Source organism: Hylaeus volcanicus, chromosome 2 (assembly GCF_026283585.1).
Source record: "Hylaeus volcanicus isolate JK05 chromosome 2, UHH_iyHylVolc1.0_haploid, whole genome shotgun sequence".
NCBI lineage: Eukaryota > Metazoa > Arthropoda > Insecta > Hymenoptera > Colletidae > Hylaeus > Hylaeus volcanicus.
The window spans coordinates 355,473-372,924 of NC_071977.1; the positions used below are offsets into that span (position 1 = coordinate 355,473).

The 17,452-nt window shown below is 37.3% G+C and overlaps 5 protein-coding genes across 12 annotated transcripts; 2 read left to right on the forward strand and 3 right to left on the reverse strand.

The window, feature by feature from the left end:
• Positions 1–2,600: 2,600 nt before the first annotated feature.
• Positions 2,601–5,699, reverse strand: LOC128884829 (caspase-1-like). The gene is made up of 6 exons (XM_054138478.1): positions 5,554–5,699; positions 4,389–4,492; positions 4,019–4,266; positions 3,757–3,935; positions 3,452–3,590; positions 2,601–3,337 (listed from the first exon to the last, which is right to left on the reverse strand). The coding sequence occupies exons 1-6, from the start codon at positions 5,662–5,664 to the stop codon at positions 3,102–3,104; spliced, it is 1,017 nt and encodes a 338-aa protein (XP_053994453.1). The 5' UTR covers positions 5,665–5,699; the 3' UTR covers positions 2,601–3,101.
• A 781-nt stretch (positions 5,700–6,480) lies between these two features.
• Positions 6,481–9,895, forward strand: LOC128872676 (heparan-alpha-glucosaminide N-acetyltransferase-like). Of its 5 annotated transcripts, none has more exons than XM_054115617.1 (12): positions 6,481–6,853; positions 7,163–7,407; positions 7,477–7,601; positions 7,699–7,805; positions 7,885–7,994; positions 8,057–8,154; positions 8,247–8,354; positions 8,432–8,684; positions 8,760–9,057; positions 9,145–9,269; positions 9,329–9,512; positions 9,587–9,895. In XM_054115617.1, exons 2-12 carry the CDS (start codon positions 7,264–7,266, stop codon positions 9,763–9,765), a joined length of 1,731 nt encoding a protein of 576 aa, XP_053971592.1. In that variant the 5' UTR covers positions 6,481–6,853; positions 7,163–7,263; the 3' UTR covers positions 9,766–9,895. The 5 variants fall into 5 exon arrangements, with proteins under 5 accessions (XP_053971592.1, XP_053971593.1, XP_053971594.1 ...); XM_054115618.1 differs by having other exon boundaries at positions 6,481–6,835; XM_054115619.1 differs by having other exon boundaries at positions 6,481–6,723.
• LOC128872681 (DNA polymerase beta-like) lies at positions 9,787–11,652 on the reverse strand. Its single transcript, XM_054115627.1, has 6 exons — positions 11,296–11,652; positions 10,975–11,174; positions 10,722–10,882; positions 10,352–10,646; positions 10,101–10,296; positions 9,787–10,037 (listed from the first exon to the last, which is right to left on the reverse strand). The coding sequence occupies exons 1-6, from the start codon at positions 11,360–11,362 to the stop codon at positions 9,943–9,945; spliced, it is 1,014 nt and encodes a 337-aa protein (XP_053971602.1). The 5' UTR covers positions 11,363–11,652; the 3' UTR covers positions 9,787–9,942.
• A 104-nt stretch (positions 11,653–11,756) lies between these two features.
• On the reverse strand, positions 11,757–14,589 carry LOC128872679 (metallophosphoesterase 1 homolog). Of its 4 annotated transcripts, XM_054115624.1 has the most exons (8): positions 14,287–14,458; positions 14,084–14,216; positions 13,662–13,871; positions 13,386–13,548; positions 13,180–13,311; positions 12,968–13,102; positions 12,665–12,896; positions 11,757–12,587 (listed from the first exon to the last, which is right to left on the reverse strand). In XM_054115624.1, exons 2-8 carry the CDS (start codon positions 14,098–14,100, stop codon positions 12,415–12,417), a joined length of 1,062 nt encoding a protein of 353 aa, XP_053971599.1. In that variant the 5' UTR covers positions 14,101–14,216; positions 14,287–14,458; the 3' UTR covers positions 11,757–12,414. The 4 variants fall into 4 exon arrangements, with proteins under 4 accessions (XP_053971599.1, XP_053971601.1, XP_053971598.1 ...); XM_054115626.1 differs by lacking the exons at positions 14,084–14,216; positions 14,287–14,458 and adding an exon at positions 14,479–14,589 and having other exon boundaries at positions 13,662–13,803; XM_054115623.1 differs by having other exon boundaries at positions 14,084–14,458.
• Positions 14,516–17,432, forward strand: LOC128872677 (histone acetyltransferase KAT8-like). The gene is made up of 7 exons (XM_054115621.1): positions 14,516–14,862; positions 15,350–15,609; positions 15,681–15,771; positions 15,853–15,980; positions 16,066–16,296; positions 16,375–16,619; positions 16,699–17,432. The coding sequence occupies exons 1-7, from the start codon at positions 14,670–14,672 to the stop codon at positions 16,916–16,918; spliced, it is 1,368 nt and encodes a 455-aa protein (XP_053971596.1). The 5' UTR covers positions 14,516–14,669; the 3' UTR covers positions 16,919–17,432.
• Positions 17,433–17,452: the final 20 nt, after the last annotated feature.

Genomic DNA, 17,452 nt, shown 5'->3' on the forward strand with positions numbered 1-17,452 from the left:
TCAGCTTGCGTAATTAAATTCAAATACAACGCAAAACAAATATGAACGAATAACAGCGTCTACCTAGGTAACGATTTATCGCAAGAAGAGTCGATACGACAACGGCAAGAGACAACGATAAACGAACTTCTGGGGACGATTGTTTCGGCGTGCTAGACACCTATCACCCGATTATGAGATAATACGTTCCGAACGTTCTAGAACACCCCCAGCCACTTTTGGATTAACGCCAGGAAAGTTCCCTGAGGGAACACACACAAACGAACAGCTGTCGAAGCGTTCGACGTACCCCTCCACTGCACCCCTTCATCCCCCACCATTGAAATTGATCTCCATCAGTCACTTAGATCTCTGTGACGTCAGGTGGCCCAGGTGCCTCGCATATCGTACATTAAAGTCTATGGAGTCTTACAGGGAGACTTTTTAATTGCAGAATCTATTTGCTGAAATCTATTAATTGTATCGTTGTTTGAACTAGACGATATAAGCTAGATTAATTTGCACTACTTTGAAATAGTATAGTATCATTACGGTCGTGAAGCTAATCAAAGAACCTAAACCTCGGACGTGACCTGTGCGTGGGTCACCGACGAAGACGGTGCCGTTGACGCCACAGTAGGGGATGGAGGGGGTCGAAGACGACGAAGAAAGACAACTCGCGGCCAAGAAGCATCTCCGCCGGAAGACGGGGGCATGTGTACATATATACCTTGGCCAAGAGGGCTGAAGGGACGGAGACGCGAGCAAAGATCCGCTCAGCCCAGAAACGGAGCCTTGGCAGAGTGTTGGCGCAAGAGTAGAGGGCACGAGAGTAAGAAAGCGAGGTGAGGAATTAAGCGGCGCGTTAGCGACGAACGGCTGGACGAGGGTAGCCAGAGATGGCACAATTTTATTTTTATATGCTAAAGCAAGGAATGGTACGCGAGAGATATTATTAAAAGCCCTTGTCCAGCATTCGAAAAACTTTAATCCGAACAAAAATTTCCGTTGGACTCTGAAGGAACGAGATTAGAAAGCTAGAAAAAGAGAGAAGAAAGAGAGGAGAAGGGGACCGGACGCCGACGGAGAGGAAGGAGTTGGCAAGAGGGTTGAGAACAGAGGACGCGGGGGTTAGACGTGAGATTTTTTAGAGAAAGAGACGCGAAGATTCGTGAAACGGACGAGGACGGGGGTTGGCAGCTAGAGCTTGGCGAAAATAGAGAGGGGGCACAGCCACGTGCGGGGGCAGTATTGATCTGTTCGCGCAAACTCGTGACTCCTGGGTACGCTCCACAGCCAGAACAACCCCTACCACCCTTTCCACTTCCGTCCCCGCACTGTCGGCCGTATTCGCAACCTTCCAAATACCCGTCGACGCCGAAAGTGCTCCACCGAGTTCGACTGTGACCTCTGGTCATCGTCCTCCGCGATCCTACGCGAACCTCCATGCCCCACCCCCCTTTATTCCCGTAACACGAAGATACCGAGGGTAAAATTGTAACGGATGAAAATATTGGGTCTGGAAATGAATTTTGTGCCTTTCTAAGCTAAACTCACCATTCGTTGCGTTTAAACGGAAAAATTATACGAGTTTTTGTCTTGCCATACATTCCAAAAGAGCGTGTATAACTGTGAAAAGCACAGAGTTCGTTTCTACGCCTGGTGTACAAGGTTCCATTTATATAAATTAATTTCCTTTTTAAATCTCTCCCATCGCTTCACTTACGAGCGTGTGTAGCTTATGTGTAGCCATCTTTATACCTTAGAACAACTTGCTTTTTTTTTTTTTTATAACCTTCATCTCCCACTCGTGAGATATTTAACCGTTTCTCTTTAAACAAACCTCATACCTGAAATTTTCATTTGATAAGGAAAAGTCAAAATTAACATTCATACCAGCATTGGCTATCGTCGGATCGAGTATCGATCACGATCCACGAATGGTAATTTTTTAACCAGCCGTAATTGGTGGCACGTCGACTATCGCTTGTTTGAAAGTTAACGAGCCTTTTTTCATTTTGAACCGCGGACTTCAGCTCGATGCCGAGGACCAATTATATGCCGATGGGAGATCGAATAGGAACGAGTGCTCGAGAGAGATCCACGGAAAATGTTGCACCGAGAGAGGATCGGGGGTGGTGGGGGAGGAGGAGGAGGAAGGGGGGGATGGTAGAGAGGAACTGAAATCGTGGATCGAGAATGAAGTGGTACCGCCGAGTTACTCAAGGGTGCACTTTTCCTACAAAGTTTTATTCGATCAGCGTTTGCTTTTTCGATATTAAACTTGATTATTGGTTCGCAATGTTCATTTTTCAGAATGTTTCTCAATCTTCATCTCCTCTGGACCGCAACAAACACGATCTTCTCGCTGATTTAACAGTGTATATCCATTATTATATGAATCGCGAAATATTATTTAAATATTAATCGAAAAAGGATTCTAATAGAGAAGGTAGAGATTGAATTAATAGTTGATTATTCCTGCTATTAAATATCTTTATCACCGATACTTTGATTAAAAATACAATTTTCTACTCCAGACAATCACAGTTTGACAAGCAATTTAACTAAATTGATAAATGAGAATCAAGATAAGGACTTAGAACACTAATGCGTTGTAACAAAAGTAAAAATAGTGCATTTATTAACATTATTAATAATACTTATCACAATGATAGGGTCACCACAATGGCGGGAGATCGACACGAGCGAACGTTTAAACCGACAATTTTTGTTATCAATGTTATCGTATCTCCACGATAAACTCAAGATTGGGTAAAAATTTGCTGGAAATCGCGCGAAATCTCTCGAATTCAAGCGCGCGTTTCCGGCGTTAGTCCGTTTGAATTAATTTGCACGATCTTCTCTAATTCGGAACTCGAAACTTTAACCGTGAATATTCCGAACCAAGTACACTCTGAATTTTCCGCGTGGAAAACTACAGAACTTACAGACAAGTGGAGCACGTGGCGTTTAGTTGCTGCTTCGGTTCTGCCTGCTGATTTCTCGTTAGATGTAAAATAAATTATAAAATGAATTATTATTTATCGGAACTATCGCAGCAACTTAACGCGAATATGTACCGAATTATACGATCTAAAAGCTATTCGGAGTTGAGAGTCTCAGGAATGGTGTTTAAAGAAAATGTCCCTGGTCAGGGTGGAAGTCAACGAAGGCATCTGCTTCTGGTTATTCTGAGCTGGAATACTATGAGTGGACGAGCATTCGTTGGCCACCGTACGCGCGGTTATTGTCAACATTTTCAGCAGGTCTGTATCCTCCCAATGGGCCTCTATTACTTTGCACAGATGCTGTATGTACCATGTTCCACACTCTGTATCTCGCCACGAAAAGAAACCTGTAAAAGACAACCATTGACTGAATTTAATTATGCATCTTTTGGTAAAGTGTTAATTCCCATCTCTGCACAGTGTAATATATGTTGATTTTCTATCGAATTGTAATTATTTACCTTCCACTGTACTGTGAGCGAACAGAAAATCTGCATGGGTGGGGATCTTGTAAGGTACCGTAACAACAGAGTCTGTTTCCGATCTGCCAGGTCCTGCGTACACCATCGCACCACTGTCCCTTTCCGAGCCCCTGCAAGCCTGCGAGTAATCAAACAAATCTTTTCAATGATCGATCATATTCGAGAGAACTGAAGAACAGTTCCGATTCGAAGCCATCTTGGTCGCATCAAATGGAGAATTTTGTAAACCATTTGGAATGTTCGACAATCGACCTTGAAATATAGAGTTTCAAATTTTTATTCACCTGGATGAAGAAGAGCTTTGGTTTTCCAGCCAGCGTCGGACATTTATCAGCGGTGAACGGCGTCCAGACGTTGACCAACGGAAACGGATAGTCCTTGGCGTATATCAAACCGTTTCGGTTGCCGTGCGTCAATATGAACACGCAAATGCAATCCCTGTCGCTGTGGTCATCCTTGCTTACTGCGTAAAAAGAGGAACAGTGTGTTACAAATGCATAAAAATTCACAGTCTACTAATTAAAAAGGAATAAACCCGGTATGTACGCTCGCTTATCTTGTCGTAGATCTTTTCCAGAGTGTAATTTGGATGTTCCTCCACTTCGAAGCCCAGCTTGCTGAAGGTTTTCCTTATCACCTCCACGTCGGCACCAGATCCTTGGCGCGATTTCAGTCCAGGAGATTCGAAGGTATCGTGATTCAGTATCACGCATTTTCCTCGCTCGTTGTGGTTCATCTTGTAGCGAATATCATCCTTGCGAACCGGTAACTTGACGATAATCGGTGGCTGATTGCTGTGCGAAATAAAATCATTCCTTTCGTTTCATTCAATTACATTTTGTTCCTTTCAATGCTTCGTTACTGTTTAACGTTATATTTTACAACGGACCAATAACAAAACGAACGATAATCTCACCTTGCGACGTACTCGTCTTCGTCTTCATCTTCGTAAGCACCATGAGTTATAACAACATCAGTCTCATGCTCGCGGATTGGACTGGATACCTGGTCCAGGGAACGCTGGAAATCAAGGATTTTGCTCAAAAAATATTCGATTTAACTCCAAGGTTATTTAAACACAGGTAGGTCATACTTGATCGAGAACTCGTCGAGTGTTAATTTAACAAATCCGAAAATGACCTGAGAAAAAATCAAACATTGCTAGTAGGACAACCACAACGACACAGGTATACACTGGAATTAGAAAGTCTATAAATAGGCTTCCTACAGACACAGGGTTAATAGCGATCCAAGGATCCTCCTTATGTCTCCTTCGGCTCTTCGAGGCTTTCGTTTCGCTTCCAAAATCGATCATTGAAATTATATTCTAATTACGTATATTTCAAGTATCTTTCGGCAACTTTCTAAAGATATTTTTCTAACGCAAGAAAGTAGCGTTCGCTGTTATCTTTACTCTGTGATTCACCGGCATTCCCTTATCTCGAGCTGCTTTGTTTAATCGCAACGTGCTTCCTGTTTTTCCCCCCTTTTCTTTCGTCAAGGTTCCGCAAGCATCGTCACCGAACCTTGGCCGATAACGTGCAAGAAAACTCGAACGAAGCGGCTGCGGGGGACCTAGGTATTAGATCTGGAAGCTTCGGGTCGCGATAAGGAAAAATTAGATCAAACAAGAACAAAGGACGCTCTTTTCAACTACTGCCGATGATTGCGACACCATGGACGAACTCGAAGCGAGCAGAAAATCAATACTAATAATAATAAGAAAATCTGGTTTCATTTTCTCGAAGCAAGTTTTTGCTGAGCTTTAACAGCAAGTAATTGCGTGAATAGTTATTATCGACGTTTTCATTGTTTACATTTTTTCCAAATTTCGTTTCATAATTACTCGAACACTACCAACGCTCTGAAATGTCAATTCATAGCAGTAATTGAAAAAAGGGAACTATATATACATATATATGTTTGCATTGTATATTCTTTATTCGTAAAACGGAAAACGAGAGTGAGGTTCCTCCATTAGCCCAGAGACTTCACTCTCGTTTTAATGAGCATTGTATATTTTTTTCAAAGAGAAAATCCACTTTCTATCACACGCAACAAAAGGAAACGTCACACTTTACCTGACTGTCCACGGTATCCACTGAAATGTCCATGTTTTGGAAAAACCGCTTCGAAACGTACACTATAGTGGTTCTGGTTAAAGTAAGTATACAGAGCAGAAAACCGAGCATCGTTTATGCGATCACACGCGGGATTACTGGTTGATACCGATAACTCAATGTGAACTAAAGAAACGAGGAACACATACCGGTTTTATCAGTCATTATCACGAGTCCGATTTTTATCAAAAGCGTTGCCTAGGAAGCGACTTCCTACTTGTGGTCAGTTGGGAAATGTTTTGCATTTACACCTGTATGTGCACCCAGAACAAAATGAGACTCGAAAACAATGAAAACGGTACCTACATTTAGCTTAATTTGATACTTGAATTGATAATAGTAGACGATACGTTGGCAAAGACATTATTTATTCTTTTCTTTTCTTTTTTAACTGGCATGTCTGTTAAACGTTAAATACGTTCAGGATTCTGTTTATTTTTGTTGTTCGAATTCTTTGCTAGATTGAATAGAATGTAGCATAGTTGAATACGTAAACATGTTGGAAGTTATACATTCAAAAACAGCGCCAATGATAGACTCGCCATCTAGCGTTGAAAGGCTGAACTAATTTCGGAGTTTGGTCAGCGTCTCTATCGGGAAAACGCTCAAGTTTGTCCTCGAATATTTCCCACTGTCAACGCTAGATGGAGCCACTTCTTTATATTAATAACAAAATTAAGAGTTTAGGGTTAAAAAATGATTCTCATTCATATTTTAATATTGCAATGATTTTTCGTCGATTTGTTTTTAAATGTATCAATAAAAAAAACTGTACGAATACCTGTATCGTCATCTAGCAGTGAACAAGTCAAACTTTTCAGCGACAAACTTGGGCGTTTTCCCGGTAGAGGACGACAGGGATATTTGAACAGTTTTTTTGTTTTTTTTTTTATATATCCAAAAACAAATATGTAAACAATCATCTAGGGCCCGCAGAATAAAGTACACGCTCATCCTTTGAAAGCAGGTTTTATTAGATTCAACAAACCTTTCATACAAAACCATACATAACAATACATTTTTAATAAAATATAGAAATTACAAGATATTATAGATACGCTACTGTACGCTACCGAGGGGAAAACCGCTATTACACAATTGGATCGATGCGACTGCACATAACACTAGAACGTTCATTACGTCCTTTATTTTAAATAATTCGCACTGTATTCATAATTTAGTACTTAGTAGTCACAAACAGTCACAACTGTCACAAGTCACAAGGTTACTGCGTTGCGGCCAAGTGCGTTGTTTTTATGACGTATGTTTGTTTTCGTTGTTACGTTAAAATCGAAACATTTCCGTGATCGAGCAACTGTCGTCGTTTATTTAAACGTTTACTGGAAATAGATCGAAATATATCGCCGCGATAGAAAGTACTTATTGGGAACTTTAATGTTTTATGTAGTTTAATTATTATTTTCACATCCTGATACTGCCAATGCCAATTGGTATTTTTTCAAACCTCTGTAGTCGTACGTAGAACAAGTATTAAATTGTACATATATATGTACATATATAACGTTACTCTTTCTGCTAACCTAATTTGCAATTATACATTTGATTTCAGAAATGCCTGTATTTTTGCGAAACGAATTATATAAGCATTTATAAAAGCGTTAATCGTGCGTAAATACAATTAATGGAAATAAGTTTCGTAAACCTGGAAATATGTCTTTCATGATGTCGAGCACAGAGGTTGCCACTTGTGGTGATACAAACACAACACTCGGAATCGACGAAGCATGCTTTTATATTTTTAATTTGTATAATTACCCTGTTCTATTTTATACCATAGCATGGGAGGCTTACTGGGTATGATGCTCTATTCTTATGAATTTATATATTTTCATGAAATCTTTGTATGTTATTAATTATTTACAGGGCAATGGTATGTTACAAGCTCGTTTACCACCACAAGAAAATACAAGTGTAGTACTATCAACAAAACATCCATTACATATATATTATAAAGTTAAGGAAAAGGGAAAACTCCTAGAATATTGCCAGTAAGCATTTTATAAATTATATAAATTTATGTATTTCGAATAACAAAACAATGCTTATGATTATTATAATGTATTTACTTATAATTACTTTTTTCAGTGAAACGTATCCTTTCAAGGAACATGGAAGTTACGGATGGAATATATCATCCGAAAGTTTATGTTCTCATATTTATGTATTACGTGAGCCAACAGAGAATTATCTCCGTAAGTTATATTTTATAATAGCTTTCAGTAACCACCATTAATCATGATTCATTAACAATTAATTATTAATTTCTTACAGACATTGTTAAAGCAGTTATGATATATATTTTACTAGCAATTCTGTGGACAACATCAAAGGTTCTCGTGCGAGTGATAAGAGGAAAATTGATGCCTGATAACGTACACGATGTATGTATTAACAGACGGTATAACATTTTGTTAAATTTAATTGTCTCATTTTTCTATCACAGGATTTAGATAGACTCCAAGAGACTGAGGTTTCAACACATCCGGTGATTAGAACTACAAAATCCAGTACTAGAATACGTTCTGTGGATGCATTTAGAGGGTAATAGTATATGTAATTGTAATATTGTTTATGTTCCGCTAATAAGCGGAAAATATTCCATTATGAATACGATATTAACGTCGCTGTTACAGACTCTCCGTATTGTTGATGATATTTGTCAACAATGGCGGTGGAAAATACGTGATATTTAATCATAGCGCATGGTTTGGACTTACTATAGCAGATTTGGTACTTCCTTGGTGAGCGATTATTTGACTGTGAATTACATGCATTTATACCACATAGGAACATAGAAAACATATGCGCAAACTTGCAGGTTCGCATGGGTTATGGGATTGACGATAGCGATATCGAAACGCGCAGAACTTCGCGTAATGACTTCGCGTATAAAGATAACTTTACGTTCTCTTCTACGGTCGGTAATATTGATATTCCTTGGATTAATGTTGAACTCGACCCAGGATAATTCTTTCACCAATCTTCGTTTTCCTGGTGTCCTACAATTATTGGCTGTATCGTATTTCGTTTGCGCCACGTTGGAAACAATTTTCATGAAACCTCATTCTCAGGTTCGTGTACAATTATTTTCTTCGTTTGTAGATTTTATATCTACCTAATTGATATCTACAAAAATAACTTATTAGGATACGTTACTTCAGTTCGGACGTTTCGCGTCGTTTCGAGATATCCTGGATAGCTGGCCGCAGTGGTTGATCATGACATGCATCGTAACCACTCACACTTTAATCACGTTCCTCCTACCTGTACCGGATTGCCCAAGAGGTTACCTTGGACCTGGTGGACAATACGATCATCGCGGTAAATACGTGAATTGTACCGCAGGCGCGGCTGGCCATATAGACAGAACGATCTTTGGAACTCATATATATTCAAAGACAAACGATTCTGTTTATGGTCCCATCTTACCCCATGATCCAGAAGGTATGTTGCAACAGTAAGCTATAGCTCGTTCCTAAACGAATATGCAAACAATTGATACTTCTTTCATCGATTTTTTGATCTATGCAGGATTAATGAATACCATATCAGCTATATTGATCGTTTACTTGGGCGTTCACGCTGGCAAGATTCTATTGCTTTATTATCAATATAATTCTAGAGTAATCAGATGGGTATTATGGGGAATACTAACGGTAAGCAGTCGAAGAAAAAGTTCTTTTCAACCGATGAAATAAACAAAACTTTTATTCAGGGTATCATTGCTGGAATTTTATGCAACTTCGAGAGGCAAGGGGGAGTGATTCCTGTCAGCAAGAAAATGATGTCGTTGTCATTTGTTTTGACTTGCTCCTGTTTTGCTTTCTTATTGTATGCTGTTTTGTATGTTCTTATCGATTATAGACAGTATTGGAGCGGAGCTCCGTTTATTTATGCCGGTACGTAATATTGCACAAAATATCTCCAAGATTTGTTTACGAGGCTCGCACATTTTATATATTATTTGTTCAAGGATCGAACCCAATTTTTCTTTACGTGGGTCATGTATTAACAAAAGACTTGTTTCCATGGGCATGGAACATATCTAATCCCAGTCACGAATCTTATTTATATATGAATTTATGGACAACGACATTATGGGGAATAATTGCATACTTACTTCACCGAAAAGATATTATTGTAACTGTATAAAAAGTATATGCATCAGTACGATATACGTTTACAACTAAATACCTATGTATCCTGATATAATGATATTAGTTTAAACACTTATTTTCAACGTTATATTTTATTTTGATAAATAAAAATAATAAATATCTTATTATCTTTGTTCAATAATTTCAATAAGTAACGAATAAGCATCATTGTTTAAGCATTTCTGTCCTTCGGTTCTTTGTATGGTAACTTCAAAATTCGAAAAACATCTTCTTCGGATGTGATCTTTTCTGCCTCTCCTGGTACTCCTGGAATGAACGTGTAACATTAATGTACATGCGTATAATACCATCGGTAACGAATTAACGCACCTTCAGATGTGAGACGTTTCAATGTGTATTCGTTCAAAGTATACTTTTTTTCCAAAGCATGTGCTCTCATATTTTTATTAAAAAGATCGCTTCCAGTAAAATAAAGTACAGCGCAATAATACTGATCGTAATGTGCCAGTCTAATATCAAGTCTTCTAAATGGTTTGTTGTTATCATTTGGAACATGGCAGACACCCTAGAAAAAGATTATCTTAATTACCACTTTTCTTATACTAACAAGATCCACATACCATAAATTTTGTTGGTCCAAGAGATATCGTATCGACGATCAATTTCTTTTTCTCAAGACATTCCACAACATTCTTCAGGACTGAAACTTTTTTCTTTGATTCTTTCTCTTTAGAAGTATACATCGGATGCGTTAATAGAACATCGATGTCGCCGCTTTCTTCTTTACCACGCCTGTAACTGCCACAAATTGTAACAATATATTCATTGCTTACTTCCTTAATAACGTTTTTCAGGATATTTTCGATTTGCTCGATCTCTTTCCGCGGGATTCTTTTTTCAAAGTCGTCAAAATACCTGAAGAAAATATTATTTATTATAAAAAAAAATAATCATTCATTCTATGTACAATCTTTTATTATATGGCTATACTTTAAACCAATTTTTTGATGGTGATTGAGTTTGTCTGGATGATTTTTTAAATCATCCAAAGATTTAATACCGGCATCCACCAACTCTTTTGCTTTTGCAGGTCCAATACCAGATACACGTGTTAATAAATTAATTGCAACATTGCTTTCATCCTTATTAATCTAATGGGATACAACATATTTAAGAATTCATGTAACAAGATGCTGTGTGTCATATATGAATATTAATAAACAAATGAAATTAAGGTAAGTACATCTTCCAATTTTTGTAACTTTCCAGTGTTAAGGAATTCATCGATTTTCTTTGAGATTTTGTCTCCGATTCCTGGCAGCTTTTTTGCCTCACCACCACTTGTTACTCTATGTGGTAAACCACTTAGAGTACTGGCTGCTTTACGGTAGGCATTGTATTTATAAATATTTTTGCTGACATTTCGTTCGTAATTCGCCAATTCTGTAATTTAAATGTATGTTCGCTTTTATACATTAGTCGTAAATTAGCAAGAAACTACCAATTTTAAGATTCAATTAGACGAAACAAAATTATAAATCAATGAAATAAACAATATTAATACCCGTTAGAAAGTCGCATAAATCTTGGTTTGGATTTCCTATGTTATCATTAGCTTTTCGTTTACCCATGACACGTAATTAATTTACAAAAAAACTATGTTAAATGGAGCTCAGCTCGCAGCTTTTTACTGCTGGATGTTATTGGTTAGCTGTCCTTCGAAATGACGCAAAATTTTATTATTATATACGTGACACTGGTTTTGTAACTGGTTTAATGACTTTCAGCACATGCGGTGAAAGGCCATGAATAATAATAATAATAATAACAACTTTTACATTCAAAATTTATGATAAACCATTTTTCATATAAACGAAACGAAACACGAAGAGATCGCGCCCCCTATTCACCCTTATTTCAGATTCGCAGTTTTGTAGGGTTCTAGTGCGTATTATTTTAAACGTTTCAATTTTTAATAAACATGCAAAAATTACGTACTATCGATTAATGCTACTATGAAAAATAAAAAATAATAGAAAAGAATAAATTAAACTTCAACATTTAACATTTATTTTTGTCAAACAAGTATATACATACAGTTTTACGCATAAATATAAATCGTCTCTTTTAAACGAAACTTCTCTCGATAGCGTGTAACTATACATCGTCACATGATTATAATCTTTCTCGACATATAATCATCTTATAAACCGTCTAATTATAGCAAACACTATTTTCAAAAATACGACTCGCAAAGTAAAAGTGGTAGATTATATGGAAATTAGACTGTTTTAGCCTTATACTTTGCAACTTTAGTGTTTACTAAAAGTTGCAAAGTTACGTATGATAACGGTAAGTAAGTTTGGCATCGTTTCACGTATTTAACGCTGAAAATTAAGTAAATCGATTAAGTTTAAACATGAATGAATTTACTTAGAATTTGAATCGTTCATTCTTTAGATGTCAACAATGATAAGAGAGAGACATTTAGGAACATGTTCTAAGTACTTTTCTCGTTTACAAGCATTGAATCATTAGATGATCATCACATTATTTCGTTTGAAACTTGACATAGATGGTAGCACAATCACATGTATTGGACGGATCTTTGTACCTCATTTCTAATGTCAAGTTATCATCGTAGATATTAATTTAAAAGCTCGGATCATATTTACGTCTTCTATTATATCGAAGACATACGACTATACACTGCATGACTCTTTAAGCAATAACTGGAAATACAAAGTAGAACACTAAATGCTAGAATGAAAATTCCAACAAAAACATAAATCCATAATTGTGGAAATCTTCCTGGCAACCATAATATCGTAAATTCTACCGTTTTTTCTTGAGTATCTAGAAATAAGGAAACGTGATTAGCAAAAAAGATATTATCAAGTTCGTACCTAAATACAAGATCGTAATTTCTGTACCGATATAAGCTAATCCATATCCTGTATGAGGTGTACCCATTCTGTACGAACAAGTAGGCATTTGCACTTCGTGAATGTCACCTACGTCCATTCTTAATTGATATAATGGTGTTTCATAGGGAGGTAAAATCCAAATCTCGCTTAATTGGTCGGTTGCCGTGTCCAAACTGATATGCATTGCCTTATGCTCGTGACCAGTAAAAATAATTTGAGGGGACAATTCTTTCAATACCTATTAACGCAATGTAATCGTTAATAAAAATCGGAAAATACGTTTTTCGCGAATACCAAAAGTCAGCATACATTTTGGACAAAAGTTCCAGGCATGAATAGTAAAGGCATGTGGCTAAATACTACATTTGTCGTGTTTCTTTCTGCGTAATCATTAAGAAAGGCATCTTTCGGAGCTTCTGGCATCGTATGAGTCAGTCTGTTAACCTAACGAGCGAAATGCATGTATTATAGTCTGTTAATACATTCGAAGCAGTTTATAAACAAGTTTTTCATTTTGTTACCTTGAAAAACGTTACCGTCTTATAAACTAAAGTGTCTGGTTGAGAATATGCAAAATTAAATCTATTATGAGTATTAAACGAGACTATATCCTCTTCGCCTCCGATATCGTTATCACCTGGCAAGTAAATTTTCTGAGAAGAAAAATATCGTCGAGTATAGCATAGCGACATGTGCCAAACAAATTATACGATAACAATAATTATACCATAATGTGATCAGGCATTTCAAATATAGAATCTAATCTTCTTTTGTATGCTTGAAACATTTCCGCGTTGGCGATATGACCTTCGTCCATAAGGTCGCCCAAAAATGCGACGACATGAGGTTGAGAATGGCCCAATGCTCTTGAAAACGTTTTCTTTAAATACCTGGAAATAAGACACTGTGGAACAGAATCGATGTGAATGTTTAAATTTCTTAGGGAGAATCAGAGTTTGTACATAGTTGGTAGTTTGATCGACCGATTAATTGTCGCTCGTACCTATCGCTATCCCATTTTGCTACATACGAGCCAAAATACTTTTCGGTTTGTTCACCCAATATCTGTGGATCTGCGACCAGTAGTACTTTGACGCATTCCGAACACTCTCGTGAAGACCATTTGAATTTCTGGACATCGTAGACTAGAAATTCATTGTATATTACAGTGAGCAACATTAGAAAGCCAATGACGATCACTCTGTTCTTAAATCTGTAGAATATAATTTGTTAAAATCATAACAATACCTGTTGGGTAAATAGGTTTAAAATTCGACTTTTGCATAAAATGTATGAAGCTTCTAAAAACCGTTAAATAATGTAAGAAGTACAATACGAATATAAATTGCTTTATTTATAACCATTAATAATAACACGAGATAAGAGCAATACATACACATGTAACGATTACATAATCAGCCTTACCTATTTCGTCGTAACATTTTGAAGATTTTTAGTTTCGTCTAATAGCATTAATAATATTAATGTTGAAGTAAATCGGTATATTCTTCGTCATACCGTTTAAGAAACGACAAACCTCTGACATCATTCTGTTTTACTAGTGCATGCAATAATCTAATTAATTAGAGGTTATGCGATTACAATATATGGGTTTCCTAATTTCGTACATTAGCAATTTTCTTAAACAAATCCAGCAATTACGCGATATACAATCCTTTGATCTCGAGTGTTAATTAAACTTAGAAAAATTAAAAAGTTATACAATGATTTCGTTTGAATCATGCTTAGTTCGAAAAAAATCGATGTTTAGGAAGCGCTGCATATTCACTACAGATGGAGATAGTTTTGCTTTTGCGTACATGCCATAAGAAGCGTGTTCGTGTATACACTGGTCACTGCTATAAGCCATAAGCTACAAGCCGCAGAGAATGGTAGAGAATTTCATGGCCGTATTGGTCGCGTTGCATCAGCGAGTGCAATGTTCATCTATTTTCGGGCATTTTGCAGTGGCGAATGTCCTCTGACCGACCAGTGATTTATTGTTTGTAAAATGGCCGAGCCAGAACAAAGGAGCAAAGAAAATTGTACCGCGGGATCGAAGGAAACGATGGTGAAGCAAGAAAAGCGTGAGAACACGTTGACGAATGGCGGGAAGGGATCTGGCGATGACGCGGACAGCCTCGAAGAACTGCCTCTCGATATAGGCGAACACTATCTCGTTCGCAGATCCGATGATTCCTGGCGTAAATACATTATTACTATACGATAAGGACAATCGTTTAATCGCGATTACGTTTCGGATTCTTTCCAATTATCGAGAATAATACAAGCGCTTTTTTTGCGTCTCACATTTACATTTGTATTACCGGCTTCCTTCTGGTCGTGATTGTTTTGAAAACATTATGATGTCACGCACAGATTGAGTCAACATTACTTCGGAAATGAATCGTACACTATTGAGTCACAGATATTTCCTTTATCTCTGTATTTCTTTTATCATTTTATTATTATCTCGTAGGATCGTTTGATATCGTAAGGAATCGAGAACGCGTGAACTGTGAATCAATGGGTGAAAATGAAATATATACTCGATGTTTCGTAGATTACCAGTCATTTTAAAGAGAAACAATTTTTATACGATATTTAAACCTAATTCGAACCTGTCAAAATGAAAAATAATTTTTATGAATAATATCGATAATCGTCTGTTTATTTTTAATTTTCGCGCAGATCCTGCAGAGATTATACAAACTCGGTATAACGACAGCGAAGGTCACTACGAGTATTATGTACATTACGAAGGACATAATAGAAGATTGGATGAATGGGTGCAAAGGGACAGAATCATGTCCAGCAGGTTTGACATGAGCGACAGAAGCTGGAAGAGCGGTGACAGAAACTCTAGCACTGATTTATTGGCGGACTCTACGGATCGTAAAATCACAAGGAATCAGAAGAGGATACATGATGAAATCAATCATGTACAAAAGGTACTTCTTTTTAAAATCCTACAAAGTACAAGTACCTGAAGAGTTGAATAATCTATTGTTTTTAATTATAGACATATGCAGAAATGGATCCCACAACAGCAGCTTTAGAAAAGGAACACGAAGCTATAACAAAAGTTAAATATATTGACAAAATTCAAATTGGTAAGCATCCATCTGTTCCTTATCTATTGCTAAAGATTACGTGTGAAAAGGGTCTCATTATTTTCAAAAGTTCATTTTCAGGAAAGTACGAAATCGATACATGGTACTTTAGCCCGTATCCAGAAGAGTACGGCAAACAGCCTAAACTATGGATATGCGAATACTGCTTGAAATACATGCGTCTCGAGAAAACGTATAGGTATCACATGGTATGAAAAATATTAATATTAGTCTGCAAATGTCCGATATTTATTAAGAATAACTAGATTAAGAATTTTAACGATTTAATTTCAGAGCGAATGTACTCACAGGCAGCCGGTCGGGAAAGAAATATATCGCAAAGGCACATTGAGCATCTGGGAAGTCGACGGCAGAGAGCATAAAATCTACTGTCAAAATTTATGCTTATTGGCAAAATTATTCTTAGATCACAAAACTCTATATTTCGATGTAGAACCATTTCTTTTTTATATTCTCTGCGAAGTTGATAAACACGGAGCTCATTTGGTTGGCTACTTTTCAAAGGTATTTTTTTATCTATTTATCGCGTTGCTCATAGTTAATCTTTGATTTAAGCCTCTTTATTTTATGTAATTCTTTCAGGAGAAAGAATCACCCGACGGCAACAATGTCGCTTGTATATTAACTTTACCACCGTTTCAAAGACAAGGCTACGGAAAACTTCTGATAGCTTTCAGCTACGAACTGAGCAGAATAGAACAGGCAGTTGGTAGTCCCGAAAAACCATTAAGCGACTTAGGAAAGTTATCGTACAGAAGCTACTGGAGCTGGATTCTTTTAGAAATCTTAAGAGATTTTCGTGGCACCCTTAGCATTAAAGACTTGAGGTAACGTTCTAAAAAAATTACGAAGTTAAAGCAAACCGAACATAGTAAAGCTATCAACCTTTACCGATGCAATTTCCAGTCAGATGACGAGTATTTCGCAGACGGACATCATATCGACGTTACAGAGCATGAATATGGTTAAATATTGGAAGGGGCAGCATGTGATCTGCGTGACACCCAAACTAGTCGAAGAACACATTAAAAGTAGCCAGTACAAGAGACCACGGCTGACAGTGGACAGCAGCGCGCTTAGATGGGGAGCACCGCCACGAAAAAACGTGAAACCTGGCAAGAAATAGTGGAAAGCAGATGGAAACTGAATGATCTTTGCTACCGTGATATTCACGACTTAACACATTTAACCAAACTTGAAAAACGGCTTTCCGCGATAGTTTGGAAAATGGTCTCGAGTTTGTTATACATCTTATCCGTGATGCATTACAGTCTCTACTAAATACGCACTGTATGCGCGAGTCTCGGTATTTGTTCAGAAGATGACACGGATGAACATGTTTTAGCTTCGTTAATCTTTCGGAGTGTAGGGACGACGAGAGATATTTCAAGGTTTCCCTTACACTTCTGCTTTTTCTGGAAACATTCTGAAAAAGGAGCGGAGCGACGCAATGAAATACCATGTATTCGTTTGACAATGAAGGAAGCGCTTTAGTTACGTTCAAGATTCGTCGACTTTAACGCGCAACCATGCATCGTGTTGCACATAAAAATTACCATAATTATACCACCCAGTATTAGTGCGTATTAACGACTTTCTTGTAAATTCGTTAATAATAAATCGCATATATTCACGAACAATTATTTCGCGTAGAATTTCC

Bases quoted from the DNA above. Each gene is read 5' to 3' on its own strand.
- LOC128872676 (XM_054115617.1), top strand. From the start codon at position 7,264: ATGTCTTTCATGATGTCGAGCACAGAGGTTGCCACTTGTGGTGATACA. The intron at 8,685-8,759 runs GTTCGTGTACAA...ATAACTTATTAG, and splicing joins TCATGAAACCTCATTCTCAG to GATACGTTACTTCAGTTCGG. The intron at 9,058-9,144 runs GTATGTTGCAAC...TGATCTATGCAG, and splicing joins CTTACCCCATGATCCAGAAG to GATTAATGAATACCATATCA.
- LOC128872679 (XM_054115624.1), bottom strand. The intron at 13,103-13,179 runs GTAACAAAATGA...TTCGCTCGTTAG, and splicing joins AGACGGTAACGTTTTTCAAG to GTTAACAGACTGACTCATAC. The intron at 12,897-12,967 runs GTATGCTGACTT...TTGCGTTAATAG, and splicing joins CTGGAACTTTTGTCCAAAAT to GTATTGAAAGAATTGTCCCC.
- LOC128872677 (XM_054115621.1), top strand. From the start codon at position 14,670: ATGGCCGAGCCAGAACAAAGGAGCAAAGAAAATTGTACCGCGGGATCG. The intron at 14,863-15,349 runs GTAAATACATTA...ATTTTCGCGCAG, and splicing joins CAGATCCGATGATTCCTGGC to ATCCTGCAGAGATTATACAA. The intron at 16,297-16,374 runs GTATTTTTTTAT...TAATTCTTTCAG, and splicing joins TGGTTGGCTACTTTTCAAAG to GAGAAAGAATCACCCGACGG.
- LOC128884829 (XM_054138478.1), bottom strand. From the start codon at position 5,664: ATGCTCGGTTTTCTGCTCTGTATACTTACTTTAACCAGAACCACTATA. The intron at 4,493-5,553 runs GTAAAGTGTGAC...CTTGATTTCCAG, and splicing joins TGGATACCGTGGACAGTCAG to CGTTCCCTGGACCAGGTATC. The intron at 4,267-4,388 runs GTGAGATTATCG...TATTTCGCACAG, and splicing joins GAAGACGAGTACGTCGCAAG to CAATCAGCCACCGATTATCG.
- LOC128872681 (XM_054115627.1), bottom strand. From the start codon at position 11,362: ATGGGTAAACGAAAAGCTAATGATAACATAGGAAATCCAAACCAAGAT. The intron at 10,647-10,721 runs GTATAGCCATAT...TATTTTCTTCAG, and splicing joins CATCAAAAAATTGGTTTAAA to GTATTTTGACGACTTTGAAA. The intron at 10,297-10,351 runs GTATGTGGATCT...ATCTTTTTCTAG, and splicing joins TTGGACCAACAAAATTTATG to GGTGTCTGCCATGTTCCAAA.